The sequence below is a fragment of the Amblyraja radiata genome, chromosome 4 (assembly GCF_010909765.2).
Source record: "Amblyraja radiata isolate CabotCenter1 chromosome 4, sAmbRad1.1.pri, whole genome shotgun sequence".
NCBI lineage: Eukaryota > Metazoa > Chordata > Chondrichthyes > Rajiformes > Rajidae > Amblyraja > Amblyraja radiata.
Window position 1 is genome coordinate 97743379 of NC_045959.1, and position 18150 is coordinate 97761528.

General features: G+C 42.2%; 1 protein-coding gene across 27 annotated transcripts in view; it reads right to left on the minus strand.

The window, feature by feature from the left end:
• The window catches only part of clasp2 (cytoplasmic linker associated protein 2), a 348555-nt gene that overhangs the window by 171068 nt on the left and 159337 nt on the right, over window positions 1-18150 (minus strand). For all 27 annotated transcript variants that reach the window (XM_033020019.1, XM_033020014.1, XM_033020023.1 and 24 more), the window contains 2 exons: window positions 14943-15035; window positions 10850-10995 (listed from right to left, as the gene is read on the minus strand). In XM_033020019.1, coding sequence (XP_032875910.1) covers window positions 10850-10995; window positions 14943-15035 — 239 coding nt within the window. The remainder of the gene's footprint in view (window positions 1-10849; window positions 10996-14942; window positions 15036-18150) is intronic.

Genomic DNA, 18150 nt, shown 5'->3' on the forward strand with positions numbered 1-18150 from the left:
ACAAATAAATAAAGGCTGGATATACATTTGAAATACAAAAGTGTTGCCCAATTTATGGCTGTACCATATTAATCATTTTTTTAAAATCTTGAATAATGTTTTTCACTGATCCTCGGTACATGTGACATTAAACTAAACAGAAACTGAAACTGTGTACCCTTCTTTGGGAATTAGCATTTCAATGCCAACATTTGAGGGGTACAGTAATTCTTGATTTTAGTACAGGTGTCAGAGGTTGTGGGGGGAAAAGGCAGGAGAATGGGTTGAGGAGGTAGAGACAGATCAGCCATGATAGAATGGCGGAGTAGACTTGATGGGTTGAATGTCCTAATTCTACTCCTCTTCCTTATGACCTTAAAGCATTGAAATAACTGGACTAGTAATCAGTAATCTATAAAATTATTCCCAAATAAGAGATCAAAACTCACCATGGGAGGTAAAGAATTTATATTCAGTTGTCAAATAAATCTGGAATAAAATGCTCAGACAAACCCAACCAGTTCCTTTAAAGGAACCAGGCTTACAGTATTTATTCCAGTCTGGCATATATGACACAAGACCTACAGCAATGTGGTCGATTCCTAACTGCCCTATGAAATGGCGTAGCAAGCCATTAAAGTTGAGGGCAGTTGAGGATGGACAATTATTACTGGCTGCACCAGCATCAACCACAACCTGTGAATGAATCAAGCCAACTTGCAGTTTGTACCTCCAATGTTATACCAACTGTCATATGTTAATACTTTCTATTAAATATAATTTTGTGTACATATTGAAAAACAAAATTACCCAAATATCTTCATTTTTAAAAGGAGTAATTTTACTGGTATATCAAGAGTGTTTTATTGTCATATGTCCCAGATAGAAGAATGAAATTCTTACTTGCAGCAGCACAGCAGAATATGTAAACATAGTAGGTACACAAAAATGCTGGAGAAACTCAGTGGGTGCAGCAGCATCTATGGAGCGAAGGAAATAGGCAACGTTTCGGGCCGAAACGTTGCCTATTTCCTTCGCTCCATAGATGCTGCTGCACCCACTGAGTTTCTCCAGCATTTTTGTGTACCTTCGATTTTCCAGCATCTGCAGTTCCTTCTTAAACACTATGTAAACATAGTATACTGTATACAATATAATAAATGAGAAAAAATATATATTAATATTGCAAAAATGGTAACTCCTTCCCCACATAATTGAGTAAAATATAATGCAGGCTGGAGATCTGAAGTAGTAACAGAAGGTTTCAAACATACATTATATTTTACTCAACTATGTGGAGGAAGATATTGCCACTTCTGCAATATAAATTTGTATAATACGAGCAAAGTAGCAGGGCCAGCAGCATTTGCGAAGAGAGAAATAGATTTAGTATTTCAGGCTAATGAGCTTTCATCAGAACAATCCTAATGCATTTGACCTGCTGGACATTTCCAGCATTCATTTTGTTTCAGTTTCTGGTATCTGTGGTGTTTTTGTATCTCACAATTCCAGGGTTGCTTTATTCACTCCCTTTCGGAGTGCTTTCATCTCATTTTCCCTTCATCGTTTCTAGGCAGATTGGTTTGCAATTAATTAACCTTTCTCACTCAGCATCAGCGGCTTTCTTATTGTTCAGTCTTTTACTGCATCACAGACATACCTTCATATTCTCTAAAGTACACAAAAATGCTGGAGAAACTCAGCGGGTGCAACAGCATCTATGGAGCGAAGGAAATAGGTAACGTTTCGGGCCGAAACCCTTCTTCAGACTGATAGGGGGTGGCGGGGAGAAGGAAGGAAAAAGGAGGAGGAGGAGCCCGAGGGCTGGGGGATGCGAGGAGACAGCCCGAGGGCTAAGGAAAGGGAGGAGACAGCAAGGGCTAACAAAATTGGGAGAATTCATGTTCATGCCCGCCAGATGCAGGCTCCCCAAGCGGAATATGAGGTGCTGTTCCTCCAATTTCCGGTGTTGCTCACTCTGGCAATGGAGGAGACCCAGGACAGAGAGGTCGGATTGGGAATGGGATATTCTCTACCCTTCCTCCTTCCCCCCAACTTGGGACGTGTTCATTTCCACCTTTTCTTAATTGTGTATTTCAATCTTGATATGTTAATTCTATTTCTCTTTGCCTGATCTGCTGAGTATCTCCGGCATATTTTTTGAAATTTCATGTTTCCAAAAGTGCATTTTATTTGGTTATGATTTTCCCTGCTGCTAACCTGTTACTCATACCTAGAGGACCAGGATATTTAAACAGAACATATGTGGAGAATACAAATATGCTGAGGCAGTTTGAGATCAAAAAGGAGGTGGTTCTGGAAGAGCATTAAGGTGAATGTTTCCAGAGCCTGATGGGATCTATCCCAGGTTATTGAGGGAGGCAAGAGAGGAGATTGTAGGGGTCTTGACAAGAATTTTAATTTCTTGTCTTACCACAGGATATTTTGTTCAGACTGAATGTTTCTTCCTTTGATTAAGAAAGGAAGTAGAGAATCCAGTGAACTGTAGGCCAGTGAGCCTCACGTCAGTGGTAGGGAAACCATTGGAGAGAATTATTTGAGATACGATTTACTCTCATTTGGTAGAGAATAGGCTAATTAGGCTTAGCCAGCATGGCTTACAAACCTACTGACTTCCACAACTATCTACACTACACTCCTTCCCACCCTGCTTCCTGCAAAGACTGTATCCCCTACTAATTCCTCTGTCTGTGGCGCAGCTGCACCCTAGATGAGGTGTTTCAAACTAGGATATTCGAGATGTCCTCATTCTTTAGGGAATGGGGGTTCCTTCCTTCTATCATAGATGAGGCCCTCACAGGTGTCTCCTCGGTATCCCACATCTCCGCCCTTGCTCCCGGACCCCTCCCCCGAGTCACAACAGAACTAAGAGCCCTCCCAGTCCTCACCTTTCATCTCATCATCTTGCATACAGCACATAATCCTCTGATATTTTCATCACCTCCAAAGGGATCCCACCACTAGCCACATCTTCCCATTTCTTCCCCTTTCCACTTTCCTCAGAGACCGTTCCATCTGCAGCTCCATGGTTAACTCATCCCTTCCCACATTTCCCACACCCTCCCCAGGTACCTTCCCCTCGAACCACAGCAATGCAACCGATCCAGAGACCCCAACAGTCCTTTCAGGTGAGGCAGAGCTCCACTTGCACCTGCTTCAAACTCATCTACTGTATCCGTTGTTCTAGATGTGGACTCCTATATATCAGTGAGGCCAAACACAGACTGGGTCATTGTTTCACTAAACATCTGCGCTCAATCCGTCTTCTCCTATGCGATCTCCCAGTTACCAAACATTTTAACTCCCCTTCCCACTCCCATACTGACCTTTCTGTCCTGGGCCTCTTCCATTGTCAGAGTGAAGCCAAACACACCAAAAGGAACAGCTCATATTCCGCTTGGGCAGCTTACAGACCAGTGGTATGAATATTGATTTATCTAACTTTAAGCAACCCTTGCACCTCCTCCCTCTCCATCCCTCCCCCACCCTAGTCATCGTACTAGTTTCACAGTTGCCCTGATTAGTTTCACTACTTGTATCACTCGTTATCACCTTCTCCACAGCCAACAATGGACCATTGTGGGCTCCGCCTTTCCTTGATCATGGTTGATGGCTTTGATTTGTCTTTTTGCATACCTTTCATTCATTTGTTTCTTTCTACTTTTCCATATCTCTTATTTCCCCTCCTGATTCTCAGTCTGAAGAAGGATCTTGATCCGAAACGTCACCTATTGTTTTTCTCCAGAGATCTGCCTGACCCGCTGAGTTACTCCAGCGTTTTGTATCTATCTTTGGTGTAAACCAGTATCTGTAGTCCCTCCTTACACATTACGGCTTTATATATGCCAGGCCATGTCTCAGTAACTTTATTGAGTTTTTCGAGAAGGTGACGAAGGAAATTCATGAAGGTAGGGCGATGGATGTTGTATACATGGATTTTAGTATGGCTTTTGATAAGGTACCTCATGGTAGATTAACCAGAAGATTAAGATGTATGGGATCCATGATAACTTGGTTGTATGGATTCAGTGTTTAAGAAGGAACTGCAGATGCTGGAAAATCGAAGGTAGACAAAAATGCTGGAGAAACTCAGCAGGTGAGGTAGCGTCTATGGAGCGAAGGAAATAGGCAACGCTTCGGGTCAAAATTCAAGATTCAAGAGAGTTGATTGTCATGTGCCTCAGATAGGACAATGAAATTCTTGCTTTGCTTCAGAATATAGTAGGCATGAATACAGAACAGATCAGTGTGCCCATATACCATTATATAAATATATACACACATGAATAAATAAGCAGATAACGTGCAAATAAACAGATAATGGTCTATTAATGTTCAGAGTTTTGTTTCAGTTGAGTTTAATAGCCTGATGGCTGTGGGGAAATAGCTATTTCTGAACCTGGACGTTGCAGTCTTCGGTACAGAAGTCTTCAGGCTTCTGTACCTTCTAGCTGAAGGTAGCAGGGAGATGAGTGTGTGGCCAGGATGGTCTGGGTCCTTGGCGATGCTGCCAGCCTTTTTGAGGCAGCGACTGCGATAGATCCCCTCGATGGTAGGGAGGTCAGAGTTAATGATGGACTGGGCAGTGTTTACTACTTTTTGTAGTCTTTTCCGCTCGTGGGCGCTCAAGTTGCCGAACCAAGCCAGGATACAACCGGTCAGCATGCTCTCTACTGTGCACCTGTAGAAGTTAGAGAGAGTCTTCCTTGACATACCGACTCTCCATAATCTTCTCAGGAAGTAGGGGCGCTGATGTGCTTTCTTTATAATTGCATCAGTGTTCTCGGACCAGGAATGATCTTCAGAAATATGCACGCCCAGGAATTTGAAGCTCTTGACCCTCTCCACCATCGACCCGTTGATATAAACAAAACCCTTCTTCATACTCAGAACTGGTTTATGCAGTGAAGACAGAGGGTTGTGGGGTGGAAGGTAGATATTCTGGGTGGAAGTCTGTGACCAGTGGAGTTCCCCAGGTATCAGTGCTGGGACCTCTGCTGTTTGTGATATATATAAATGACCTAGACGTAAATGTAGATGGGTTGGAGAGTAAGTTTGCTGACGACACCAAAATCATGGGAGGTGCAGACAGTGAGGAAGGCTATCAGACGATACAGCGGGATCCAGATCAGCTGCAGAAATGGGCCGAGAAATGATAGATAGAGTTTAACCCAAGCGGTGTGAAGTATTGCACTTTAGGAGGTTGAATGTAAGAAGAGAGTACATAGTTAATAGCAAGACAATTAAAAGCATTGATGAGCAGAGGAAACCTGAAGTCCAAGTTCATAGCTCATTGAAGGTGGCAGCACAAGTAGATAGGGTGGTTAAGAAGGTGTATGGTATACTTTCCTTCATTGCTAGAGACATTGAATATAAGAGTCAGGAAGTCATGATGCAGCTCTATAGGACTTTGGTTAGGCTGCATTTTAGTTTAGTTTTTTATTTTTGTTTAGAGATACAGCGCGGAACCAGGCCCTTCGGCCCACCGGGTCCGCGCCGACCAGCCATCCTCGCACATTAACACTATCCTACACCCAAGAGGGACAATTTTTACATTTACCAAGCCAATTAACCTACAAACCTGTGTGTCTTTGGAGTGTGGGAGGAAAACTAAGATCTCGGAAAAACCCATGCAGGTCACGGGGAGAATGTACAAACTCCGTACAGACAGCACCCGTAGTCGGGATTGAACCCAGGTCTCCGGCGCTGCATTCGCTGTAAGGCAGCAACTCTATCGCTGCGCCACATGACCGCCGCATTTGGAGTACTGCGTGCAGTTCTAGTTGCCTCCATTACAGAAAGGATGTGGAAGCTTTGAAGAGGGTGCAGAGGAGGCTTATCAGAATGCTGACTGGATTAGTGGGTTTCAGCCATAGGGCAAGGTTGGGTAGACTTGGATTGTTTTCTCTGGAAAATCGGCCATTGAGGGAAGATGATAGAAGTATTTATGAGAGTGAGAGGCATTAATAGGGTAGACAGGACATTGTTCCCGAGTTGGAAATGTCGAACACTAAAGGGCATTGCTATAAGGAGAGAGGGGGAAAGTTTAATGGAGATGTGCGGGGCAAGTTTTTTTTTACACAGAGGTGGGAGCCTGGAATGCAATGCCCGGAGCGGTGGTGGAGGAAGGCGCAATAGTGGTGTTTAAGAAGCTTTTAGATAAACACATAGAAGTGCAGGAATATGAGGGATATAGATCATGTATAGGCAGATGAGGTCAGTTTATCTTGGCATCATTTTTGGCACAAACATTCTGGGCCAAAGGGCCCGTTTCTGTGCTGTACTGTTCTATGTTCTATATTCTGTTGTACCTTTGAATAATGAGCCATTAGAAGAAAAAAAGCCATTTTACCATTCAATTCATTCGCAATGCATCTGTCCATAATAGTATCAGTAGGAATGATCATCACAGCTCTTATTGATATGGTATCATATTCAGTCTGAGTACACACTCCACTAGGTTGTGTGCATTGAAATTATTTTCCTTAAAATTGAGCCACACAAATCTAACATATCAATACTTAATATCCAGAATGAGATACGAGCTGGCAACAGGAGGTTTTTATTTCAGTAAATCTGTAACCTTATAAATTCTACAACACTCATTCTACCATCTGGTTGGATTTAATGAAGATGAAAAAAGGCTAGTCAAGTGCAGTGCCTGCAGCTGAAGTACCAACCTTGTAAAACTCCACATATGCTGGATGGTGGTGTGTAGCAGATGCTGGTTCACAGAGAAGATAGACACAAAATGCTGGAGTAACTCAGCGGGACAGGCAGCATCTCTGGATAAAAGGAATGGGCGACGTTTCAGGTCGAAACCCGAATGTTACCTATTCCTTCAAATGCAGAGATGCTGCCTGGCTCGCTGAGTTACTCCAGCATTGTGTGCCTATCTCCAGAGATGCTGCCTGTACAAGAGCCAAGTTGATGATCCATTCTCAGTTCTCCTCAAGTCCCTATGACCAGAGAACCCAGTCTTCAAGCCTATTTACTCAATACTGTAAAGGCTCTTACCACCAGCAATTTCTTAGCTGTGGTGCTGATTAATTTCTGCTCCAGAATTATTCATGGCTCTGTGTTGACTACAATTTTGGGTTAGCTACAATTTTAAAATCTACCTGAAAATTGTTAGCGTTTGTACCGCCTATAAAAAAGCGTCAAATTCAAAAACTGCTTAATCAGTGTATTCTTAATAATCTTTTAAATGACCAAAAGAATCATTAAGAATGGTAGTCTGTAACCCTTATTCAGCTGCACTCTGCTTAATTCAATTGTGCCACGGTTATTTGGCACATTGGTCTGAACAATATGAGATGCAATATGAGATCATAAGAAAGTTCTATTATGGCAGCATCTAATCAATAGGTCGTCAAGGTGACATAATAAAAGTAAAATCAATGGAAAATAAGGGACCTCCCTCCCTGGTTCAGTGACGTAACTCGTACAGCTCGACGGGAGTGTCGCAAAGCTGAACGCAAGTGGAAGAAGGACAAGCTGCAGGTTTCATTTCAAATCCTAAAGGACTGTTGGCGTCATTACCAAATTAACACTGTTAAAGAGGCCAAAAGAGAATACCTGTCAAACATTATTGTGTCTAAGCGTCACGACCCACGTGTGCTATTTAAAATAATTGACTCTGTTCTTAATGCCCCGCAGCCTGTCTGTCTGGAACCATCGTCTGAAATGTGCAATGACTTCCTGCACTTTTTTTATTAATAAGGTTGTTTCCATAAGGGCTCTCATTTCAGCTCCTGCCTCTGACCCCTCTGTTTCTGTCCCATGCCTGGTGGTATTGGATAAGTTTGTGCATGTGACATTGTCGTGTTTAGAGGATGTGGTTAGCCATATTAAGCCATCGGGTTCCCCTTGTGATGCTGTCCCTCCTCATCTTTTTAAAGAGGTTCTCCCTAGTATAGGACAGTCGGTTCTTGCCATTATCAACAGCAGCTTGTGTTCTGGGGTTGTCCCCGTAAGTTTTAAACATGCAGTAGTGCAACCACTACTTAAGAAACCTGGCCTGGATCAAACTGTTCTGACCAATTTTAGACCGATCTCCAAGTTGCCTTTTATTTCTAAAATTCTGGAGAAAGTTGTTTATGCTCAGCTAAAACTCTTCTTGGACGAGCATAATATTCGGGAGGTTTTCCAGTCTGGGTTTAAAACTATGCATAGCACAGAGTCAGCATTGCTAAGGGATTTTAATGACATCCTCCTAGCTAATGATTCTGGTAATTATGTGGTTCTTGTCCTGCTGGACCTATCTGCCGCCTTTGATACAGTGGACCATGGTATCTTAATATCTCGGTTACAGCACCTAGTGGGCATTTGTGGCAGTGCCCTGGGATGGTTCAGGTCTTATCTGGCAGACAGAACTATGTGTGTAAGCCTTGCTGGTATTGAATCCTCCTCCGCTCCTCTGTCATATGGGGTTCCACAGGGCTCAATTTTAGGGCCCCTGCTTTTCTCACTGTACTTACTTCCTCTGGGTTCCATTCTTAGAAAGCATGGCATCTCTTTTCATTGTTATGCTGATGATAGCCAACTATATATGCCGCTGAGGAAGGAAGATGCTTTTTCTGTCAAATCACTTCTGTCATGTCTTGAGGACATTAAGTCCTGGATGGCCCTAAACTTTCTAGGATTTAATGAAAAGAAGACAGAGGTGATAGTGTTTGGCCCCAATGGCTGCCGTGAACCTCCCCCTGTTGACTTGGGTCCCCTGGCACGGTATGTGAAGCCAACAGTTTTGAACCTGGGTTTTAGGATGGAGAGTGATTTTAAATTAGATCATCAAATAGGCGCAGTGGTTAAGTCCAGCTTCTTTCATTTAAGGCAGCTGGCAAAGGTGAAGCCCATTCTTGAGCGGCAGCATTTTGAAACAGTAATCCATGCCTTTATCACGTCTAGGCTGGATTACTGTAATGCACTCTATTTTGGAGTTGCTCGATCTTCCCTGGCTCGTCTCCAGTTGGTTCAAAATGCTGCTGCTCGCCTTTTAACTGGAACTCGAAAGAGGGAGCACATAACGCCAATTCTGGCCTCCCTCCACTGGCTCCCGGTGTACTTTCGAGTTCATTTTAAGATTCATTTATTTGTTTTTAAATCTTTAAATGGGCTCGCCCCGCCTTACCTCTCTGAGCTGCTTCATCCATACGCTCCTGCCCGGTGCCTCAGGTCAGCTGATCAGCTGCTCCTGGAGGTACCGAGGTCTAAGCGGAAGCTCAGAGGGGATAGAGCCTTCTCTGTTGCTGCTCTGGCACTTTGGAACACTCTGCCGTTGCACATCAGACAGGCCCCCTCACTGTCCATCTTCAAAACCGGTATTAAAACACATTTATATTCCTTGGCTTTTGACCCTGCTTGAGACTTTGCTCCTGTTTTAGTGTTTTTAATGTTTTTATTTTTACTGTTTTTACTCTCTTTTTTAATGTTTTTATTGTCGTGTAATAATTTCTTGTCCATGATTAGTCATGTACAGCACTTTGTTGCAACAGTGGTTGTTTTTAAAGTGCTCTATAAATAAAGTTATTATTATTATTATTATTATTATTATTATTATTATAACACTCCCTTGTAAATGCAAAGAAAATCAATAAACTGTAGATGCTGGACATCTGAACTGAAAATAGAACAGGTCAGGCAGCATCTGTGGAAAGAGAAGCAGTTAGCTGGGATCTTTCATCACTGTTTCTCTTTTCATATATTCCGCTTGACCTGCTCAGTGTTTCCAATGTCTTCCGTGTTTATTTAAGCGTGGAAGAATGGGTTCTGGGTAGGTAACCAACTCAGGCACAGGAAATTGTTACAGGAATTCCTCAGAATAACATCCTCACAATAAAAGAGTACATGCCAGCATGCAGAAGTAGAAGATAACATCAACGCATGGGTTGTAAAATGGCAAGCAAAATTCTTATCACACAAGTTAGTGACCAGCTCCAGCAAAATAGTTTACTCAACTTCCCCTGATTTCTATCAGCTCACTGAATTTAAAAAGAACTGCTGAAGGTGCTCAGTGGGCCAGGCATCATCAGTGGAGGAAAATAGACAGACAAAGATTTGGGTCGGGACCCTTCTTCAGACTGATTAGTTCAGCACTGATTCAACATTACTGCCTCGTACACAATCGATGTCTTGAAGATCACTATTCACCCAAAATCGAACTATCCCAATTGCATACTGTACTGAAAAAGGACAATAGATTGCCTGATCATGAATAGTTTGCAGTTATTGTACATGTCCACCAACAGGTCTCCTAAACGTTTGACTGAGTTTGTGTGATGAATTCTGTGTGGTTTCCCCTACTTGTTGACGACATTTTACTGATCCATATGCATACTGATTATAGAGTTGCAGAGTGATACAGCCCCTTCGGCCCAACTTACCTACACCGGCCAACATGTCTCGGCTACACTAGTCCCACCTACCTGCGTTTGTCCCATAGCCCTCCAAACCAATCCTATCTACTGTATGTATTCGTCTAACTGTTTCTTAAATATTGGAAGAACAAGAAACATGGTGTTAGAAACATGTGTAATGACAGGGAAGGCTACATTCCTCTTGGGTTTGAGGATTGACCTACCACCCACACCAAAACAGAGGCCAGCTGAGAAATGTCATTAAGATTTTCCTTATCCTGTCAGAATTGTCTTACAGCCTGAATTTCCCTCGTCGAAAGGCATCAATAATGTACCCCCATCGTACAATCAAATCTCTACACTGGATTTATTTTCCAACTTAGCACTCCACCTGCCCTTTCCCATTCCAGAACTCCCGTTGTGGAGTGCACAAACTCATCTCTGTTGTGACAATTAAGAGACATTTCAAAGTATATTAAACAGGTACTTACGCTACAGTAATACAAGCTTCTCTGACAACTTGTGACCGGAGGTCTTTAGCTGATAATTTGAAAGCTCCTTCCAATAATCTTAAATGTTGGAAAAAACAGTCATATTCTGCAGCTCCAGCAATGAGTAGCGATCGAATCTTCTTGAGCTAAGAGGAAAAAGAAAAAAAAGTTTTCAATCCGAATTGGCTGCAAAAAACAAACCATCAAATTGCTAAATCTACACTTGCAAGGAATCTAAAACATTAGCAGAAAATGCTGGAAATACAACGTATATCAGACAGCATCTGTGGACAGATAAGGAGAGTTTGCATTTCATGCCAGTGATCTATCATGAACATGGCAACACCACAATCTGGAAGTTGTCCCCCAAGCCGCACCATCCCGACTTGGAAACGTATTGCGGTTCCTTCAGCGTCACTGGGTCAAATTTCCTGAACTCCCTCGCTGACAGTGTCGTGGGTATATCTGCACATCAAGAACTGCAGCAGTTCAAGACAGAAGCTCACCGTCATCTTGGTAAGAGCAATTACAGATGGGCAATTAAATGTTGGCTCAACCTGTAGAGCTCAACTCCTTTGAGTGAACAAAAAAACCTAGAAAAGCTAGAAAAAGGTTTAAGTTGCAGAGAGAAGAAATCTGTGATTGGGTGAAAACCAAAAAGGATTGAATGGCAAAAAAGCTGATGAATTCTCTGGAGCCAACTGGCAGGCTTGGAACTGATTTAGCTGGAGGAGATATAAATAGAAGGAGATGGATGAGGACATAGAGGAGAAAAAAAACACTGAAACTAGGTTACAAAGTACAGTACTTGCTGGAGATCTGAAACAACAGAGAATACTGAAGATACTCAGCTGGTCACATTTCATCTGGCAAGAAGGAAACTGTGTTAATGTTACAGAAAAAAAAGATGTTGCATCAGTACTGTTCAGTTCTGAAAGCAACTTTTAAGGCCCTATACCAAATAGAGGCAGAATTAGGCCATTCGGTCCATCATATCTGCTCCACCATTCAATCATGGCTGATCGATGTTCCCTCTCAAACCCATTCTTTTGCCTTTTCCCTGTAACCTTTGATGCCCTTACTAATCAAGTACCTATCAATCTCCAGTTTAAAAATACCCAATGACTTGGTCTTCACAACCGCATGGGGCAATGAATTCCACAGATTTACCACCCTCTGGCTACAGAAATTCCTCCTCATCTCCATTCTAAAGGTATGTCTTTTCATTCTGAGGCTGTGCCCTTGGGCCTTGGACTCTCCTACCGCTGGAAACATCCTCCGCATCCAATCCATCCAGGCCTATCATTAATCAGTGGGTTTCAATGAGACCCTCCCTCATCCTTCCAAAGTCCGGCGAGCACAGGCACAGAGCTATCAGACGCTCCTGGATGGTTGGTTATCTGAAATTGGTGAATACAATGTTGAGTACTGAAGGCTTGGTTGCAAGATGGGAAGCTACTCATCGATTATACTTTGTTGGCTTTTGTTACAGAGAAGTCAAACTGGGAGTGGAACTGAGAATTTAAATGACATGCAACAGAAGACAATGGGTTACCGTCACGGAAGTGTTCTGTATGGCAGTCAACTATTCTGCATTACATTTTCATGAACATTTTCCAAGGGCAAAATACATATTCATGTATTAATTCCCATACATATATCTGTTGAGAAAATATGTCATGTTAACATTTAGCCACGGAAGGATGCGGGCCCACTTGGGAATATTCAAGGCAGCATATCATAATCTAAATAACAACAACTTAGTCAAGGCAAGAATGCAATAGCTTCGAAAAATAAAACCTTTTTCTGCATGGATGTAAAAGGGCAGACAAGATCATTCCATTTGGGTTCTACTCTAGGTTATGATTAATCTTGTCATGTTTCAAAGATCCATTCCATTGTCTGAGATGAGCTAGCACATCTCATCTTGAATTAAATTCTTTTAGCTTAGGTGCAGTAGTAGAGACAATGAGTCTCACTTCATCAATAGTTTCATGAAAAGCTATGATAGATCAATACCAAATCCTAGGGAAGCTCACAACAACAAGATGACTCAAAGGAAAAATAAATCAGAATATTGCAACGAGATATGATCTCATAAAGAAGGCATATGATATGCTTGCCTGGATTGGTCAGGGCATCAAGTATAAGAGTCAGGAAATCATGGAAGAAAGCAGAGGGTGATGGTGGAAGCTTGCTTCTCAGACTGGAGGCCTATGACTAGTGATGTGCCTCAAGGTTCGGTGCTGGGCCCATTCCTGTTTGTCATCTCTATCAATGATTTGAATGAGAACGAACATGGCAAGATTAGCAGATGATACAAAATTGTAGTTTTGCAGATAGTGAAGATGGTTGTGAAAAATTGCAGCAGGATCTTGATTGATTGGCCAGGTGGGCTGAGGAATGGTTGATGGAATTTAATACAGAGAAGCGTGAGGTGTTTGTATTTGGGGAAGTCTAACATGGGCAGGACCTACACAGTGAATGGTAGAGCTATGGGGAGTGTTGTAGAGCAGAGGGATCTAGGAGTGCAGGTGCATGGTTCCTTGAAGGTGGAGTTGCAGGTAGATAAGATGGTCAAAAAGGTTTATGGCACATTTGCCTTCATCAGTCAGAGTATTAGGTATAGAAGTTGAGAGGTCATGTTGCAGTTGTATAAGACATTGGTGAGGCCGCATTTAGAGTATTGTGTTCAATCCTGGGCACCATGGTATTGGAAAGATGTTGTCAAGCTGAAAAGAGTACAGAGAAGACTTACGAGGATGTTGCCAGGAAAAGAGTGTCTGAGCTATTGGGAGGGGTTGAGTAGGATGAAGGATGATCTTAAAGAGTGTATAAAATCATGAGAGGAATAGATTGGGTAGATGCACAGATCGAGCTGCTAGAGGAGGTAGTTGAGGCAGGGACTATCACAACGTTTAAGAAACAGTTAACCAGGTACATGGATGGGGCAGGTTTGGAGGGATATGGCCCAAACGCAGGCAGGTGGGACTAGTGTAGGTGGGACATGTTGGCCAGTGTGGGCAATTTGGGCTAAAAGGCCTGTTTCCTTGCTGTATTACTTTAAGTCATGATGCAGCCTTATAAGATTGTGGCCAGGCCACATTCGGAGTATTATGTGCAGTTCTAGTCAACATTACAGGAAGGACATGGAAGCATTGGAGAGGGTGCAGAAGAGATTTACCAGAATGCTGTCTGGAATAGGGAGCATTAGCTATAAGGAGAGATTTAGATTATTTTCTCTAGAATGCCAGAGGTTGTGTGAGACCTGATAGAAGTATATAAAATTCTGGGAGGCATAGTTCGAGTAGACGGTCAATTGGGCGAGTCCAGAACCAGGGGCCACAGTCTTAGAATAAAGGGGAGGTCATTTAAGACTGAGGTGAGAAAAAACCTTTTCACCAAGAGAGTTGCGAATTTATAGAATTCCCTGCCACAGAGGGCAGTGGAGGCCAAATCACTGGATGGATTTAAGAGAGAGTTAGATAGAGCTCTAGGGGCTAGTGGAGTCAAGGGATATGGGGAGAAGGCAGGCACGGGTTATTGGTAGGGGACGATCAGCCATGATCACACTGAACGGCAGTGCTGGCTCGAAGGGCCGAATGGCCTCATCCTGCAACTATTTTCTATCTATTCTAATCTTTTTCCTAGGGGTAGAAATGTCTAAGGCTAGAGGGCATTGGTTTAAGTGAGAGGAGCAAAGTTTAAAGGAGATGTTCGGGGCAAGTTTTTTAATTACACAATGGGTAGTGGTTGTCTGGAACACACTGCCAGATGTGGTGGTGGAGGCAGATACAATGGTGGCATTTAAGATGCTTTTCGAGAGGCACATGGATATGCAGAGAATAGGGGGGTATTCATCATGTATAGGCAGATGAAGTTAGTTTATCTTGGCATTATGTTCAGCACAGATATTGTGGGCCAAAGAGCCTGATCCTGTGCTGTATTTTGCTATATTCTATTTTTCAAAGTTGAGTTTATCCCAGACAGAGGAGGCTTTAAATCCCTTCTTACTTTTCAACTGTGCGCAGAGAAAATATATTTCTAAACATCAACAGTAAAATCCTCCTCCACAACCACTGGCACAACTTACGGCGTGGGCTCGCTGATCCCAGTCATGCTTATCATCAGACAGTATTTCTCGTATTTTGTTCAATGTTTCTTCAAGTTCTCTGTTGGAGAAAATCTGAAAGACACAAGAACACTTCAGCCAGAATACAAACTTCATTGAGTCATATGGTGTACACCATTTTACACCTAAGAATTAAGATGGGAAGGTGGACAATTACTCAGTGAACATATCAAAATCAATAGAGTATTAATGAATAGATCGGTGATCATTAACCAGATAATTTCCCTGATTTTCAAAAGACCTTTGACAAGATGAAGCTAGGAGGCATGATGAGTGGTTGGTTAAAACAGACTAATTGTTAAATGTACAGAGCAACTTGAAAATATGTACGTCTCAGCAAAAGTTCAAAGTTAGCAAGCAAATGACTGCTAACATTGCTATAAATGGTAGGACAGTGTTATACTCAATGAAGGCTTGTTTGATGCACAGAGACACAGAAACAAGTATTTCATGCCACTGAATCCACAATTATTATCAAATACTATTTTCACCCTGGCCCATTTTATTCTCTCTACATTTTGTTCAACTACCCCTCACTCACACATGCTATGGGCAATTTACAGAGGTTAATTAATGTACCAACCCACATATTTTGGGAGTTGCGATAACCAGAGCAAATCTCCAGGAATAATGTTCATATAGCACTGGAAGCCAGGCACAAAAAGCTGGAGTAACTTAGCGGGTCAAATGGAATAGGTGACGTATCAGGTTGAGACCCTTCTTCAGAAGAGGTCTGAAGAAGTGTCTCAACCAAAAACGTCACCTATTCCTTTTCTCCAGAGATGCTGTCTGATCCGCTGAGTTACTCCAGCTTTTTGTGTCTAGCTTCGGTTTAAACCAGCATCTGCAGTTCCTTCCTACGTACTGGAAGTCAGGATTGAAGTGGACCTATGAAGCAGCAACCTTACCAGCGATACCCCTCTGCCACCCTGAGCTTTTATTGACTATTCTTTCTTGCATGTTTGACCAAAATTTATTCATTGGTCTTGATCATCATCATATCTGCTCTATATCCATCATTGGAAACAGGCAAATTGACTGACAAACATATTTAATGTTGATAAATATCAATCTCATTTGAAAGAAAACAGCCAATTTCTTTCAGCCAGTGTAGGTAAGGGGGCAGCACAGTGGTGACATTAAAAGCCAGCTGCTTCACTGCTGCAATAACCCATGTCAATCATGACCCCGATGTTGCGTTTGTTAGTTCTCCCCGTGACCGCGTAGGTTTTCTCCGAGATCTTCGGTTTCCTCCCACACTCAAAAGACGTACAGGTTTGCCGGTTAGTTTGCTTGGTGTAAATGTAAAATTGGCCCTAGTGTGTGTAGGATAGTGTTAATGTGCGCTGGGCGGTGCAGATCTGGTGAGCAGAAGAGCCTGTTTACGCAATGCACCTCTAAACTATAAACTAAAATAAAAATAAACCCCCCACACCTGTATCCACTTATAATTTGCCAGGCTCCCCCCCCCCCGTACTGCAATCAGTCTAAAGAAGTATTCCAAACCAAACATTGCCTGTCTGTTCCCTGCACAGATGCTGCCTGACATGCAGAGTTATTCCGGCATTTTACGTTTTTCTCAAGATTCCAGCACCTGCCATTCCTTGTTTCACCTTAATTTATTTGCCTGTTGTGTTTTCGTTCTTGTTCCTATTGTATTGCTCACCCTAGTACCTTCATTCCTTACTCTTCAATTAAATAACACATCATAGTGGAATAATGAACCTTAATCATTCCCTGCAAACAGAGTGTAATGAAAAATTATTTCACAAAAGTCTCAATTACTTCTTTATTTCTTGAATTTACTGCTAATCGCATTCTGGTCATTCTCTTCACTTTCTAATATATCAGTAAGAGAAAAAAATCCAGGAAATTCTACTTACCAGTCTATGGTTTGGTTTTGTCAAAGACAAATACTTAAAATAACGTCCTTGCGAAAAGTAACAATTTCACATAACCCTGTTTTACTGGTTAAGAAAATTGTTCATTTCACTGTCATGCTGACACAGTATAATGTTACTTGATCAAAAATGTATCTGACTCAATTTGATCAGAAATGTTATTTAAAAAATATTACTTTCTTCAAAAATCTCTATATGAAATAAAAATTCTCTTAACTTCCCATGGATCTTCAACACATTTCTTTCAGTTGACTAACAAAAACAATTTTTCCTGAATAATCAATATTTTCATTAGATCTCCTATCAACTACCTTGATTCTCATTTAAAAAAAAGCACCAACAGGTGGCATAGCAGTAGAGTTGCTGCCTTACAGCGCCAGAGTCCCGGGTTTGATCCTGACTATGGATGCTGTCCGTACGTTCTCCCCGTGACCTGCATGATTTTTCTCCAAGATCTTTGATTTCCTCCCACGAAATGGGGTGGAGTACACATGCTAGTCAGTAACAATGGTGCTGAAATGGACAGGTTGAGAGCTTCAAATTACAAGATGTAAGTATCACTAACAATTTATTTTGGTACAACTATTTTGATGCTACAGCTGGAATAGACCACACTGTCCAATTGCATCATGCCCGGTACAGTAACTCGAACGCCCGAGAACTAAGAAGATTGCAGAAAGTGGTAGACATTGCCCAGGCCATCACAGATACTGATCTCCGCACCTTCACAAGAAGTGCTGCCTCATAAAGGCAGTTGTGATCATCAAAGCACCATGCCACCCTGGCCACACTCTCATCCCATTGCTATAATTGGGAAAACGGTGCAGAAGCCTAGGAACCTTGACCTTCAGGATCAAGAATGACTTCTTCCCATCAACCATCAGGATCTTGAACCATACTGCACAAGCCTAAACATAAACCAATCTCAACAACTATGGACTATGTTTAGGTTGCACTTCATACTTTAGTTTGTGCTTTTATGGTCTGGTTACCTGGTATTACTGGTAATTTGCTGTATTTAGAATTAGATTTTAGCTTTAGAGATGCAACATGGAAACAAGCCTTTCCGTTCACAGAGTCCACACCAATCATCAATCAGCTATTTTCACTAGTTCTATATTATCGCACTTTCACATTTGCTCCCTATACACTAGGGGGAAATTTATAGAGCCAATCAACCTACACATCCACGTCTTTGGGATGTGGGTGGAAGCCAGAGCACCCAAGGGACATCCACGTTCTCACAAGGAGAACGTGCAAACTCCACA